This window comes from Psammomys obesus, unplaced genomic scaffold (genome assembly GCF_907164565.1).
Source record: "Psammomys obesus unplaced genomic scaffold, mPsaObe1.curated_primary_1811, whole genome shotgun sequence".
NCBI classification, from domain to species: Eukaryota; Metazoa; Chordata; class Mammalia; order Rodentia; family Muridae; genus Psammomys; species Psammomys obesus.
Window position 1 is genome coordinate 21,553,785 of NW_026596040.1, and position 12,849 is coordinate 21,566,633.

Below are 12,849 nucleotides of genomic sequence, written 5' to 3' on the forward strand. Positions count from 1 at the left end.
AGCTAAGTCCAATTTTCAGAATCTGGAAACTATGGCTATGCAGAATTAGAGTTAACAAGAATAGGATGCAGGGGCCCTGGAGAGATGGCTCAGCACTGGGTGCTCTTCCAAGGTCCTGAGTTCAATTCCCAGCAACCATCTATGAGATCTGGTGCCCTCTTTTGGTGTGCAGGCATACATGTGGACAGAATATTGTATACATAATAAATAAATAAAATCTTTAAAAAAAGAAAAGGATACAGACCTCTTGGAGTTTCAAGAGGAACCTATCAAGAAGTTAATGAGGTGTTTTGATTCTCTGCCATGGGAGACTTTCCTTTTTCCATAGCACAATAACCTCATAATGCCAGATATTCTGTTTGGTAGTTCTAATGGAGGACAGCAGAGAGAAGGCTCCCTGTGCCCAGTGTCAAGCCCAAAGACACCAAAAACAAAATAAAAACACCAAAAGATTATCAAAATACAGTTCTTCTCAACTGCAGGAGGTGTGAGATTCACCTGGAAACTTGGTATTAAGTTAAATTCCTAAACCCTCCCTACAAATTCTAACTGTGCCTTGGGAATCTACATAAATAAACCTGGATTTCCCATCTTAAATTCCCCAGGCAATTCCTCTGGAGATCCAGAACCACACTTAAAAAAACACTGACCCTGGGGCTGGAGAGATGGCTCGGTGGTTAAGAGCATTGTCTGCTCTTCCAGAGGTCCTGAGTTGAATTCCCAGCAACCACATGATGACTCCCAACCATCTATACCCTCTACTACCCTCTTAGAGCATTAATATACATAAAATAAATAAATAAAATCTTTTAAAAAATAAAACACTGACCCTGAAGTTAGACCCTGAGCCCTGAGAAGGGAGAACATGTCTCTACCCCTGGTTCCATATTCAATACCTGGCATATCCAGGAACCTGGTAATTGTCCACTGAATTGAAAAGTGTTTCAAGCGGGGTCAGCTCAAATCCGAGGCCTCTCTGCATCATTAGGCTCTGGGACTCTAAGAGAGTTGCCCAGGAAAGGGGACTCAAAGTCACTAAAAGCTAAATGATAAGCCCTGATAATCATGAGGCCAAATAATTCATTAACATGTAAAAACAACTGCAAGTTATTTGGATAATAATGTATTTTCTAATATAACTGAAAAGCATTATATGACGTAAGCTGTTACCATCTTAGAAAATATGCTGAAGGCATTCCACATGGAGGAAATGTGTGCAAGCTCGGCAGTCAAACACAAGAGAAAACAAATGGCTGCGCTTCCCTAAACCCAAGGTTCCTGCTCTCTAAAACAGAAATTATGCTAGTATCTAACTTGGAAGTTTCATGAGAATTGAGGCAGTGGTGGACATTTTCTCTACTTCCATTCTCAATGTTAATAGAACGGTTCCCTTTCTGCTCCCGTCAGGGGCTCTAATGACCGACACTTAATATACTATTCTAACACACGGTGGTGGCAAGCGACATGGGAGGGATTTTTGTCACTTCCTATCACAGCTAAGCGTTGATGGACACACGGAACGGAGACGGCCCCTGCCAACTTGGTCCACTAGCTCCTGTCTTCACCCACTGATACTAAATGTTGACAGCAGGTAGACCTATCGCTAACTCGTAGTACAGGCAATGCGCGGAGCTTACTGAGAAGTTTCAAAGGAGATAACGTGTGGGTGTGTCCGGGGATCCGCGGCAAGACCGTCAGAAGAATGTGTTGCTGTAACTCTGCTTTCCAGTTTTAGGATGGACTACTGGCCTGGAAGGTGGGGGTAGGAAGAGGCCGCTGTAGAAGAAAACAAACAGCAGCCTTACGTTCTGGAAGATGCAAAGCAGAGCACTGAGCGTGTCTGGACTTGGACAAGGTCACAGTGTCTCAGAAGGGTCGGGGGAGCCAAGTCTTCCCAAAGAGAAGGGTGGAACCAAAACCCGCGAAGCGCATGCGCACTTAAGTCGCATAGCCCCTCTGGGTCCGCTATCTTACGTCAACGTCTACGTAAAAGACGTAGGGGACGCAGGGAGGAAAACGCCGGGCTGCGTCACCGGACGGGTGCTCCGGGCGTTGGCTCCTCCCTCCCCAAGATGGCGTCCCTGCTGCAGTCGGAGCGGGTCCTCTATCTCGTCCAAGGAGAAAAGAAGGTTCGGGCCCCGCTCTCGCAGCTCTACTTCTGCCGCTACTGCAGTGAGCTGCGGTCGCTGGAATGTGTGTCGCACGAGGTAACTGGGCCGGCCCGCGGGGACGGCGCGCCGGGGCTGGGGGGGTGCTCGTCTCAGTGACTGCAGCTGGCGGGAAGTTCCGCCGGGAGAGGCGGGGAAATCACGCGTCTACCTTGCTGATTGGCCAAGTGGCCCATCATTCCGCTGGGTTTGCGATTTCATTTGCTTGTAAAGAGTCACTTGGAAAAGGGGCGGCCCCGGGTGGGGCTGAGCAGGTCCTCTTGTTCTAGACCTGCCTGTAGCTGGACAGATTTGCCCTGGACCCTGCGGTCTTGTGTGGGACTTGCGAGTAGAGGGCTGGGAGATAGGTCGGGGATGACTAGCTCCTCTCAGCATCTGGGGAAGGAGCGGGCAGCCATTCTCGCTCGCGGCCCTCCCTTCTGGGAAGTTCTGACCCTCCTTTAATCCGAACCGGGACCCTGTCCAAACAGTTTACCCAGTTTCCTGAGCCAGGCCAAGGACTGAAGCAAGAAGACCGTAATAGGTTAACGAATAGCAAATGCATAGAGTAGCCTGTGGTAAAAAGAAGATCAGAGTTCTAGTCACGGGCCCGTATGGTCACTAGAATAGAACTGTTCCGTTTAAAGATAAAAAAAAAAAAAAAGGCACCTAATAACAAAGCCCCAAACCTTCTGCAGCTTTTGACAGAAGTTGTTTATCTACTCCCCTGCAGGGGTTAAAAAATGAGTAAAACATGAACCTTACTGTTAGAAATCTCACAGTCCGGTGAAATGGCTCATACTAGTCATAGCTGTATACAGTTTATTTTGTATTCATTTGTGACAGGGGCTTTACATAATCTTTCCAACTAAGGAAGGTGAAAGCTTGAGTTCGGGAGGTTTTGGATAGGGTGGGGGTTTGTTGAGGCAGGGTCTCATGTAGCTAGCCTCAAGCTTACTGTGTACCAACGCTGGCCTTTAACTCCTGATTCTCCTGCTTTCACCTTCCAACTGCTGGCGTTTTAAGTGTACACCACAACGCTCAGCTGTTGAAGGTGCACATTGTTGCAGGAAGGGGGAAGAAAAGCTGTCTTGTGGTGACTCAGGCCTATAATCCTAACATTCGGGGAGGCCAAGGCAAAAGGAGTACTGTAAATGCAAGGCAAGCATGAGCTGCATAGTAATTTATAGGACTGTCTGGGCTACAATGTGATACACTGTGTCAGCCCACCAGGCTTACCACCACCCCCCCCAAAAAAAAGTACAGGTTAAGAAGCAAACACAGAATGTTTGCTGTGTGCAAGTCACAGAGTCATTTAGAGGTGGGAAGGAAGGGCCGAATCATGGACTCTTAAGATGCCTGGGGAAAACGCATGCATATCCCCCATTGTTCACCATTTTATACATTATACTTACTGGGGATACTTCCAAAATATTAAGGATGGTCAAACCAAAGAATGTAAGAAGTCCAGACCTATTTATGCATACTTACATGTCATATATGTGATTTTTTTTCTTGGATTTTGCATTAGCACTTTGTGTGATAGCTAGAATTGTGTACTTATCAAATAAAATCTACTTACTACTTAAAATATTTTCTTATGAAATCTTTTTTTTTTAAAGAATGAATCTAATATTTATAGACTGTGTTTTGAGTTAAATATAGTAAGGTTCCTCTGTTGTTCTATTTGTTATTTAAAAGCCCCTAACTGGGGACTGAAGAGTTGGCTCAGCAGGTAGAGAGACTGTCTTCCTGTCAAGCCTGCCAATCTGAGTTGGGTCCCCAGGACCTACATGGTAGAAGCAGAGAACCAGTTCCTTTGGGTTATCCTCAGCATTCACACATGAGCTGTGGGGCCTGCAGGCCACCTCCCTCATCACATCAGCACAAAATAAGTGTAAATAAATAAAACGTTCTTGTTTGGGGGCTGAGGTGATAGCTCAATTGATAAAATGTTACAGACATGAAGATGAGGTCAATTCCCAGGGTTCCAGAACACACGTACATACAAGGTAGGCACAGTGGCCCCTAATTGCAGGCTGCCTAACCTAATCTACTTGGTAAGTTCCAGCCCAGTGAGAGATCCTGTCTTATAAAAAGGAGGAGATGGTATTTGTGGCTATAGTACCTGAGATTTTCCTCTGGCTGTCTCTTTCTCTCTCTCTCTCTCTCTCTCACGCACACACACAAATTAAGAAACATCTCTAATTGGCTGGCTATCACTATGTAAATTTTCATAGATAGTAAATACATTATATCACTAATGAGAAAACTTAATGTCTTTAAGAGCTACCTTAAAAAAATGTAGTGTATGAATGTTTTGCCTGCATGTATGTCTGTGCACCATGTGTGTGCCTCCTGCTTAGATTGAACCACCATGTGGGTGCTGAGAATCTAACCCATCCGCAAGTGCCCTTAATCACAAGCCATCTATCCACCTCCAGCTTAAGCCAAACTAGATGGGAGGCTGTTGGCCACAGCTTTATATATGCATTATTGATAGATTGATTTGGAAGCTTTGAAATATCATATAGATAAATCTTGACCCAGCTGACACATAAACCTTGGTGGTAGGGAACAGAAAATACCAAAAAGGAAAAGTGGGATTAAAAGGGGAAAAATAAAAAATAAAAACAACACACACAGGTAATTGCTAAGTTGTCAATGATCCAGATGTTTTTGTCTTTTTCCCCCCATATCAGTAATTTCTTACCTTTTGGTGAGGTATAGTATATTTTAATAATGAGTTTCCTTTTCTCTGATTATTTTTTTGTCCTCATAGGTGGACTCACATTACTGTCCCAGCTGCTTAGAAAACATGCCGTCAGCTGAAGCCAAATTAAAAAAGAATAGGTAAGAACAAGACAAATTTTTCTGTTTTCATTGTGTTGTTGGTTTTGTGGGCAGTGGGGCCAAAACAGTATCTTAGTTCATAGACCACAGTGACTTCAAATTCTGATTCCCCAGCCCAAGTGCTACGCTTACACCATAATTGTTTTAAAAAGCAGATAAGGAAACACAGGATTAAACAGTCCTTTTTTGTATTTGAGTATTATCATTGCCTAAGATACCTTTGATTTTATTTTTTTAATAAAATGTCTATAATTAGACTTCTAGATTAAGAATTATTTTGAAAATAGTACAATCTCCTTCGCTTTAAGAAATAGTACTATATTAGTCATGTCACCATAGGCTTCTGGTGGTTGGGACTGTTTCTTAGACTTTCTCTGGTCTTGATGACTTTGAAAGCACTGAGGGATTCTGGTGTGGTGTTTTATGGAATGCCCTTCAGTATTTATGTGATGTTTTCCTCACTAGACAGAAGGGGTGAGAGTAGGGAGTTAGGCACCCCTCTCAAAATCTAACCACATAAATTGTTTAGGATTTTTTTCCATATTCTGCCTCTCTGTTTAATCATTACTCATGAATATTTATTTTATACATTAGGGGTGATAATGCTCCATTCTGTTGGTTTTCTCCCTTGAGTGTTCTATCCCAGAGCTACTGGGAGCTCTTTTACTTTTCTCCTGAAACCCTATAGCCTCATCTCTATCATTGGTAAAGAGAGAATCTTGTCTTGCCCCATTTATCTGAGCATTTTAGATAGAGTGCTGTAAGGCATTTTAAGCTTAGTTTTTGTATAGTTTTATGCCTCTAACTTAGAAGTTGTCATTTCTCAAAGAAGCTTGTTTCTTTTTACTGGAGGACGTTAAGAACCAAGACCTGTCTGCTAGATAAGGTTTTTTGCTCCTAGCTACTGCTGGATTTTTAGGTCAGTTTGAAAATTCTTGTTACCAGACAGATCCCTGTACATTTGTGGATGCAAACCACTATTATTTGTCTTTAATGTACCAAGAGATCACTTCTGCCTTGTATGCTTTGTATATATTAATTTATCACTTCATTTTCAAGTGACTCTATAAGGTTGGGGATATTATTTCCTTTATTTGAAGACAACAGTTTGTAACAGATAATGGAAATTGTATAAGACTGAGGTGAAATCTTTATATTCTCAGGTTGTAGGAATACTGAAAGCACCAGGGCGAAACAGGTGTGGTTCCTCACAACTGTAATCGTAGCACTTAGGGCCAGTGCAGAAGGATCACAAGTTCAAGACCAGCTTGAGCTATATAGACTTTGTCTCAAACAAACAATAACAAAAAGCATCTGTGGGGGCATTTTAATTCACAACATGGCTGCTCTGGCAAGAGATCACATCCAAAGACCTTCTAGGTCTGTGTGATCTGGCTGGAATACAGGCATGCCTTTAATCCAGGAGACAGAGGCAAACAGATCTGAGCTCAAGGCCAGCCTGGAATAGAGCAAGTTTCAGGTAAAGAAATGCTTAGGTCCAGGCATGGTGGTACATGCCTTTAATCCCAAAAAAATGAAGGTAAAGATAGTTTGTAGAAGGAAGCGCCTATGGTTGAAAGTGATGTCTAATTGAGTGGCAGAAACAGTGACAAATCAGAGAAAGACTTGACAGAATAGGGTATGCCCAACTTTCAGAAATAAGAGGGGAAAGGAAACTACTTAAGGGGCAATGCGGAGAAAGAGAAGAGGCAGTTTTACTGGGACAGTAATACAGAGACAGGTTGCAGAGAATGAGAAGGAGCCAGGAGATTAGAGCAGGTTGCTGGAGTTAGTTTAAGGCCAAGCATAGCAATTCAAAGGCTGAGAGAAAAGCCAGATTGATTAAGTCAGCTAGAAGAGGAGTTTGAGCCAGAACAGCTGAGTTGTACCAGCCAGCTATGAGCTCAGTAAGAACAAGAAAGGGTGAGCTTGATTAGGCAGTAAGTCTCAGAGGCTGAAAACATTCTAGGTATGGAGGCTAGAAGTGGTAGTAAGTCTCAGAGGCTGAAAACATTCTAGGTATGGAGGCTAGAAGCTTCCAGGACTAGGCCTAGGTTAGCAGACAGAGGCAGTAATCCTCCAAGACAATCAAAACGGACAAATAAAAGCTACTTTTACAAGCACCAGGGTCCAGGGCTCCTAAAAGGGAACTGTTATCTGAGTGCATCTCAGAAGAGAGAAAGCCCTGTACGTACACCACTCTAAACAGCGCCCCTTTCGTGGCCTTGTCTGTTCCAGCGTGCTGGCACAGCAGTCAAATAGTAATTTTCCAAATCCAGCTTCACAGTTGCTTGTGTTGTTGACGCTCAGTTTTCTGTCATGCAGTACTCTGTCCTCTCTAGCAGCATAAGCTGTGACCAGTGTGGACATAAAAAGAATCTGGAACAGTAAACTGCTCCTTGAAACAGGGGTTTTTCTCTGTGGAGGAGATGGAGTTGGGCTCTAATTAGTCACAAGCTTTGGTGATAATTGTTTCGTTTTGTTCTTAAGTGAACAGATAGTACTCCTGAAATGTTAAACTTGGTAAGAGCATTCAGAGGAAAAGGATTTTTTTTTTCCCTTGAGAGTCTGAATTCTTAACATTTGGACCATAGTTTCCTAAACTGTGAATTGTGACCATGTATAATAGGTTCATGTAACTATGTGAGGACTTTAAAAAGTAGACATTAATAAAAGGCTTGTGAAACAAAATCTAATTCAGAGTCAAACATGTAATAAATGAGGTGTTTGCAGTAGGGCGTGCCTGCGTTACATTGCACTACGTCATTACAGCCCGGGCTCTGCACACAGCCTGTGGGCTTGGCACTCCTGCTGCTGCTGTGTGTGCTGCCTGAAACACATCAGCCCACCACTGAGACTGTTGTAGTTCATGAACTGTGGGTTTTTTTCAGCACATGCAAAGTTCTTTGCAATAATACAAGCAATATTTGCTTGATTATTCCAAAGACAACATTTTTCTACCATCATTCCTCAGCATGTCTCAGGTGTAGTTTTTTGGCTTGTATCAAATGGTTGATTTAAAAGTTAATTTGAGTTGCTGACTTAAGCATTATTATTATTATTATTATTATTATTATTATTACTACTACTACTACTACTACTACTACTACTACTACTATTATTTTAATTATTAAATAGGTCTGGGGAGAGTAAACAAAAGCCAAATATAAGGAAACCTGCTACTTTACAGGCTAAAATTGAAAACTTACACACCAAAAAGAATGGTGAAATGTATTTAGGCTAGAGAATTTCCAACAATTTCTGAAATGACTCTTAAACACACTTGTGTTATTTTATATTATATATTTATGTGAAATATTAGCAATTGTAAAATCAAAATATTAATTCTGAAAAGCATTGAAGATTATCCTGTATTTTCAACTATTAGCAAAGATTTAATTCATTATGTAAAAATAAACAAGCATACTTAATTAGTATGTAAATTTGCTTTATTGTTAATAAATGGTAAAAATTATATATATACCAGTTTTTAATTTTTCTTGATCTGTGAGCAATAAATGTTTTATTTATATACCTGTTTCACAAAAATATATACTAAATATTATGTAACATTTTCTCCAGTGAAAAAGCCCAAAAATAGAAAAAGTTTAAGAGGCCTTGGAGTAAACCAATGTCTACCTCATAGTAGGTGTTTGATAAGTACTGGCTGAGTGAATGGTTGTGTTTATCATGTCACAGATGTGCCAACTGCTTTGACTGTCCTGGATGCATGCACACTCTTTCCACCCGGGCAACAAGCATCTCCACACAGCTTCCAGATGACCCAGCCAAAACCACCATGAAGAAAGCCTATTATTTGGCCTGTGGATTTTGTCGATGGACATCTAGAGATGTGGGCATGGCAGACAAATCTGTAGGTGAGTGAGGTGTACTTAAACATGGGATTTTATTCTGCTGTCAGTGCTGTAATTCCCTGTAGACTGTCAGCTCTGTAATCTCTTGGGCAGCAGAACCTAAGGTCATAATGGTTGTCAGTAAGTCTTCTGAGTACCCATATCCTCACATTTATGAATTATAAATTTTTTTGCTGATGTTGTTTTGCTTTAGTGTTTTTTTTTGGGGGGGGGTGTCTTTTAATTTTTTAATTTATTTTTTATTAATTATAATTTATTCATTTTGTATCCCAGCTGTAGCCCCCTCCCTCATGCCCTCTCAATCCAACCCTCCCTCCCTCAGCTTTTTAATTTTTTTAATGATTCATTTATTTTCATTTTAATGTGAATTGGTATTTTGCCTAGTTGTATGTCTGTGTTAGGGTGTTAGATCCTTTAGTGTTACAGATAGTTATGAGCTGCCATATGGATGATGGGAATTGAACCCAGTTCCTCTTGAAAAGCAGCCAGTGCTCTTAACTGCTGAGCCATCTCTCCAGTCCCAGATAATAGTTTTATTGTTTTGTTTTATTTTGTTTTGTTTATGTCAGATAGAGTAATAATATTTAGTTTTCTTAGAATTAGTAAAGTAGCTTTTATGAATCTAATACTTTTCTAAATTCAAACTTAATACCATTTGTTTTAAAAAATATTTCTTGGGCTAGGGATGTAGCTCAGTTGGTAGAATGCTTACCTAGCGTAAATGAAGCACTGGGTTCATTTCCCAACACATAAACTAGGTATAGTGGCTTGCACATATAATCCCAGCACTTCAGAGCTAGAGGCAAGAGGATAAAAAATTCAGGGTTGTCCTTGCCTGCATATGGAGCTCAAAGCCATCTTGGGCTATGTGAAACCCTGTCTCAAAAAAAAATTTTTTTTAATATGAAATTTAAACATCATGGACAAGATTAAAAGTGATAAACTTAGAATAGCAGGACTAAGAATTAACAGACTAAAGATGACTAACCAAACTGAAAAAACCTTGTCAACTTTCAAGAGGGACAGAAGGAACACAGTAAAGGTTTTGAACAGCAGGTCTCATAACTGACTATAAAAGATGTTCATCTTAACTACAGATTATGAAGGTGCAAGTTAAGCTTTATTCCACAAACAGATAAATCTCATATATTACCATGCCTGTTCAGAGGCCAGAGGGCAGCTCTCAGGAGTTGATACCCTCCAATATGTGGTTCTGGGGATCAAATTCAGTCTTAAGGTTTAGTGATGAGTGCCTTTAATTGCTAGCCATCTTGCCAGCCTTATTTATTTACTTTTTGAGACAGGTCTCACTGTCAGAAGAGGCATTAGGTCCTCTGGAATTGGGTCACAGATGGTTGAGAGCCATTGTGTGGGTGCTGGGCCTGGGTACTCTGGAAGAGCAGCCAGTGCTCTTGACTGTTGAGCTGTCTCTCCAGCCCCTATTTATGTTATGCATATGGGTTTTTTGCTTGCATGTGTCACGTGCATGTGGTGCCCATGGAGGCCACAAGAGGTTGTTCTGGAACTAGAGTTATAGCAGTTGTAAACATGGCTACTGGCAACTGTCCTCTGCAAGACTGACAGTGTTCTCAACTGCTGAGCCATCTCTCCTTTAGATTGTATTTTGTTTTGCTTTTGTAACACTTTCACCCTTTACCAAACTAACCTTAAAGAAATGGTGGTTCTTGGGTCTGTACCAGGTCCTCTGTGTATTATATTGATTCCAGGTCAGTTAGCTTAAGGATTCCTGCGTGTGCGAACAAATGGATCTCTGATTATTGTACCTTTTCTTGAGCTCTTTTCCTTCTGTTTGTTTTGTCCAATTCTGATGTGTTAGTTTTGTTTTACTTTATTATGCTTTTTTATATAAAATTTTTTAAAAAATAGTCATTCTTGTACCTAGCCTTCAGTGTAGGATTAGAGGCATGAGCAATCACACCTGACTAGTTTGTGTTTTCTTTATTATCTGTCACATATACAGCATCTCTAGCAAAAGACACGTCTTTTGTCCTTTTTTTTTTAGAGACCAGGTCTCGTGCCCAGGCTGGTCCTGAACTCCTGTTCATCTTGCCTCCACCTCTTAAATGCTGGGATTATAGACACATACTGCCATGTCTGGTTTCTTTTGCCCACTTACTGTCCACATCAAAGTTTGGACTTTGTTTCCTATCCCAGCGACTTTAGCCTAATCCAGTTCTGCTAAGATCTACTTTGTATACTTGTAGAAATGCAAGTTTTAACCCTTAAGTTTCACCCTATTATCTATTTCTTGGGTAAGTTGTATACATTTTTTAATAGTCATGGGTTTTGAGTTTGGGGGATTTTGTTTTGCATGTACAGATCCAATTACTACAGCACCACTTGTTTAGCATTTGCGTTGTTCCACAGATGAGAGCAGGGTTTCCAGATCCTGCCTGCTTCCTGAGTTGGATTCCTGGCTCTGCCACTTCTATCCATGTAACTTCAGACCTGTTAACAGTTCCGAGCTTTGGATGTCTCAGAGTACCTTACTCAGAACATACTGAGAACGGAAAAGGGTGCTCCATTTCAGGTGCCTGGCGCAGACACTGCCTGCAGTGCTGGTGCTGTCGATGGTTGTTACACCCTCACCACATTTAGAGAAATAATGTTAGCTGGGCTTGATGGCCTAGGCCTGTGATCCTAGCTACTTAGTGAGAGCTGAGGCAGAAGGACTACAAAATCTAAGCTTGCCTGAGAAATAGAGCAAGACCAGCTCTGGCAGCTTAACAAGATTGGTGAGATGGCTTAGTAGGTGAAAGCTCTTTTTTTTTTTTTTTTTTTTTTTAATGAAATTTTTGTTTTTTTATATTGGTTACAGTTTATTTACTTTGTATCCCTGCTGTAGCCCCCTCCCTCAATCCCTCCCAATCCCACCCTCCCTCCCTCATCTCTTCCCTGCCCCTCTCTAAGTCCACTGATAGAGGAGGTCCTGCTCCCCTTCCATCTGACCCTGCTTATCACATCTCTTCAGGACTGGCTGCAATGTCCTCTGTGGCCTAGCAAGGCTGCTCCTTCCTGGGGGCGGGGGGGGGGGGGTGTCAAAGAGCCAACCATTGAGTTCATGTCAGAGACAGTCCCTGTTCCTCTTACTAGGGTGGGTACCCACTTGGATACTAAGCTGCCACGGGCTACATCTGAGCAGGCGTTCTAGGTTATATCCATACAAGGTCCTTGGTTGGAGAAACAGTCTCAGAAAAGACCCCTGTGCCCAGATATATTTGGTCCTTGTGGAGCTCCAGTCCCTCTCCAGGTCGGGTGAAAGCTCTTGCTGTATAAACTTGACTGCCTGCATTGTTAAAGGGCTTGGAATATATCTCAATGGTAGAATGTGGGCAAAGCTCTGTGTTCATTCCCTAGTACTGGAAAGAGGGGGGGAGGCGGAGTCTTAGCATGCCAATCCAAAGATTTCTAGTTTTATTGTGGTTTGGTTTGGTTTTTCTTAGAAATCCTGTGCTTTTGTGTTTTTACCTTATGGTGACGTTTTATGAAAATAACAAGGTAAAATTACTGTTTTGTGTTTATTTCTAGCTAGTGGTGGTTGGCAAGAACCAGAAAATCCTCACACACAACGGGTAAGTGCAAGAACATAGGCCACAGAAGATGAAGCAGGAAAGGGCACTGGGTGAGGCCCATGCTGAGAAGTACCTGTATTTGTGTCATGGGGTCACATTGAGTCATTGAGTCAATGCCAGTTCTTCTCTGTTACTTAAATTCATGGGAAACACTTGTAGTTTTGGTTCTGTGTTCTAGTTATAGTTAACAAAAAAAAAAAAGCAAGGAAGGAAGGAAATAGTTATTGTTGTTTTCTTCACAAGACTAGCAATGACTAATAGGTTCATTTGTTAGAAATATGAGCATGTAGACTTTTCAGCCCAAGAGACACTACTAAGTTTAGAGTGCCCTTGGACAGAGAGCGACGGGATCATTTGTGCAGTTCTGTACTGCAGTTGGCC

The 12,849-nt window shown here is 41.6% G+C and overlaps 1 protein-coding gene across 2 annotated transcripts in view; it reads left to right on the top strand.

Annotated features, from left to right (window-relative positions):
- The first annotated feature begins 1,939 nt into the window (after window positions 1–1,939).
- Dctn4 (dynactin subunit 4) overlaps window positions 1,940–12,849 on the top strand; it is a 28,541-nt gene continuing 17,631 nt past the window's right edge. The window contains exons 1-4 of one of the 2 annotated variants that reach the window (XM_055622611.1): window positions 1,940–2,207; window positions 4,930–5,000; window positions 8,700–8,878; window positions 12,425–12,468. In XM_055622611.1, the coding sequence (XP_055478586.1) occupies window positions 2,073–2,207; window positions 4,930–5,000; window positions 8,700–8,878; window positions 12,425–12,468 (429 nt within the window). In that variant the 5' untranslated portion in view covers window positions 1,940–2,072. The remainder of the gene's footprint in view (window positions 2,208–4,929; window positions 5,001–8,699; window positions 8,879–12,424; window positions 12,469–12,849) is intronic. The other variant, XM_055622612.1, reaches the window with a different exon arrangement.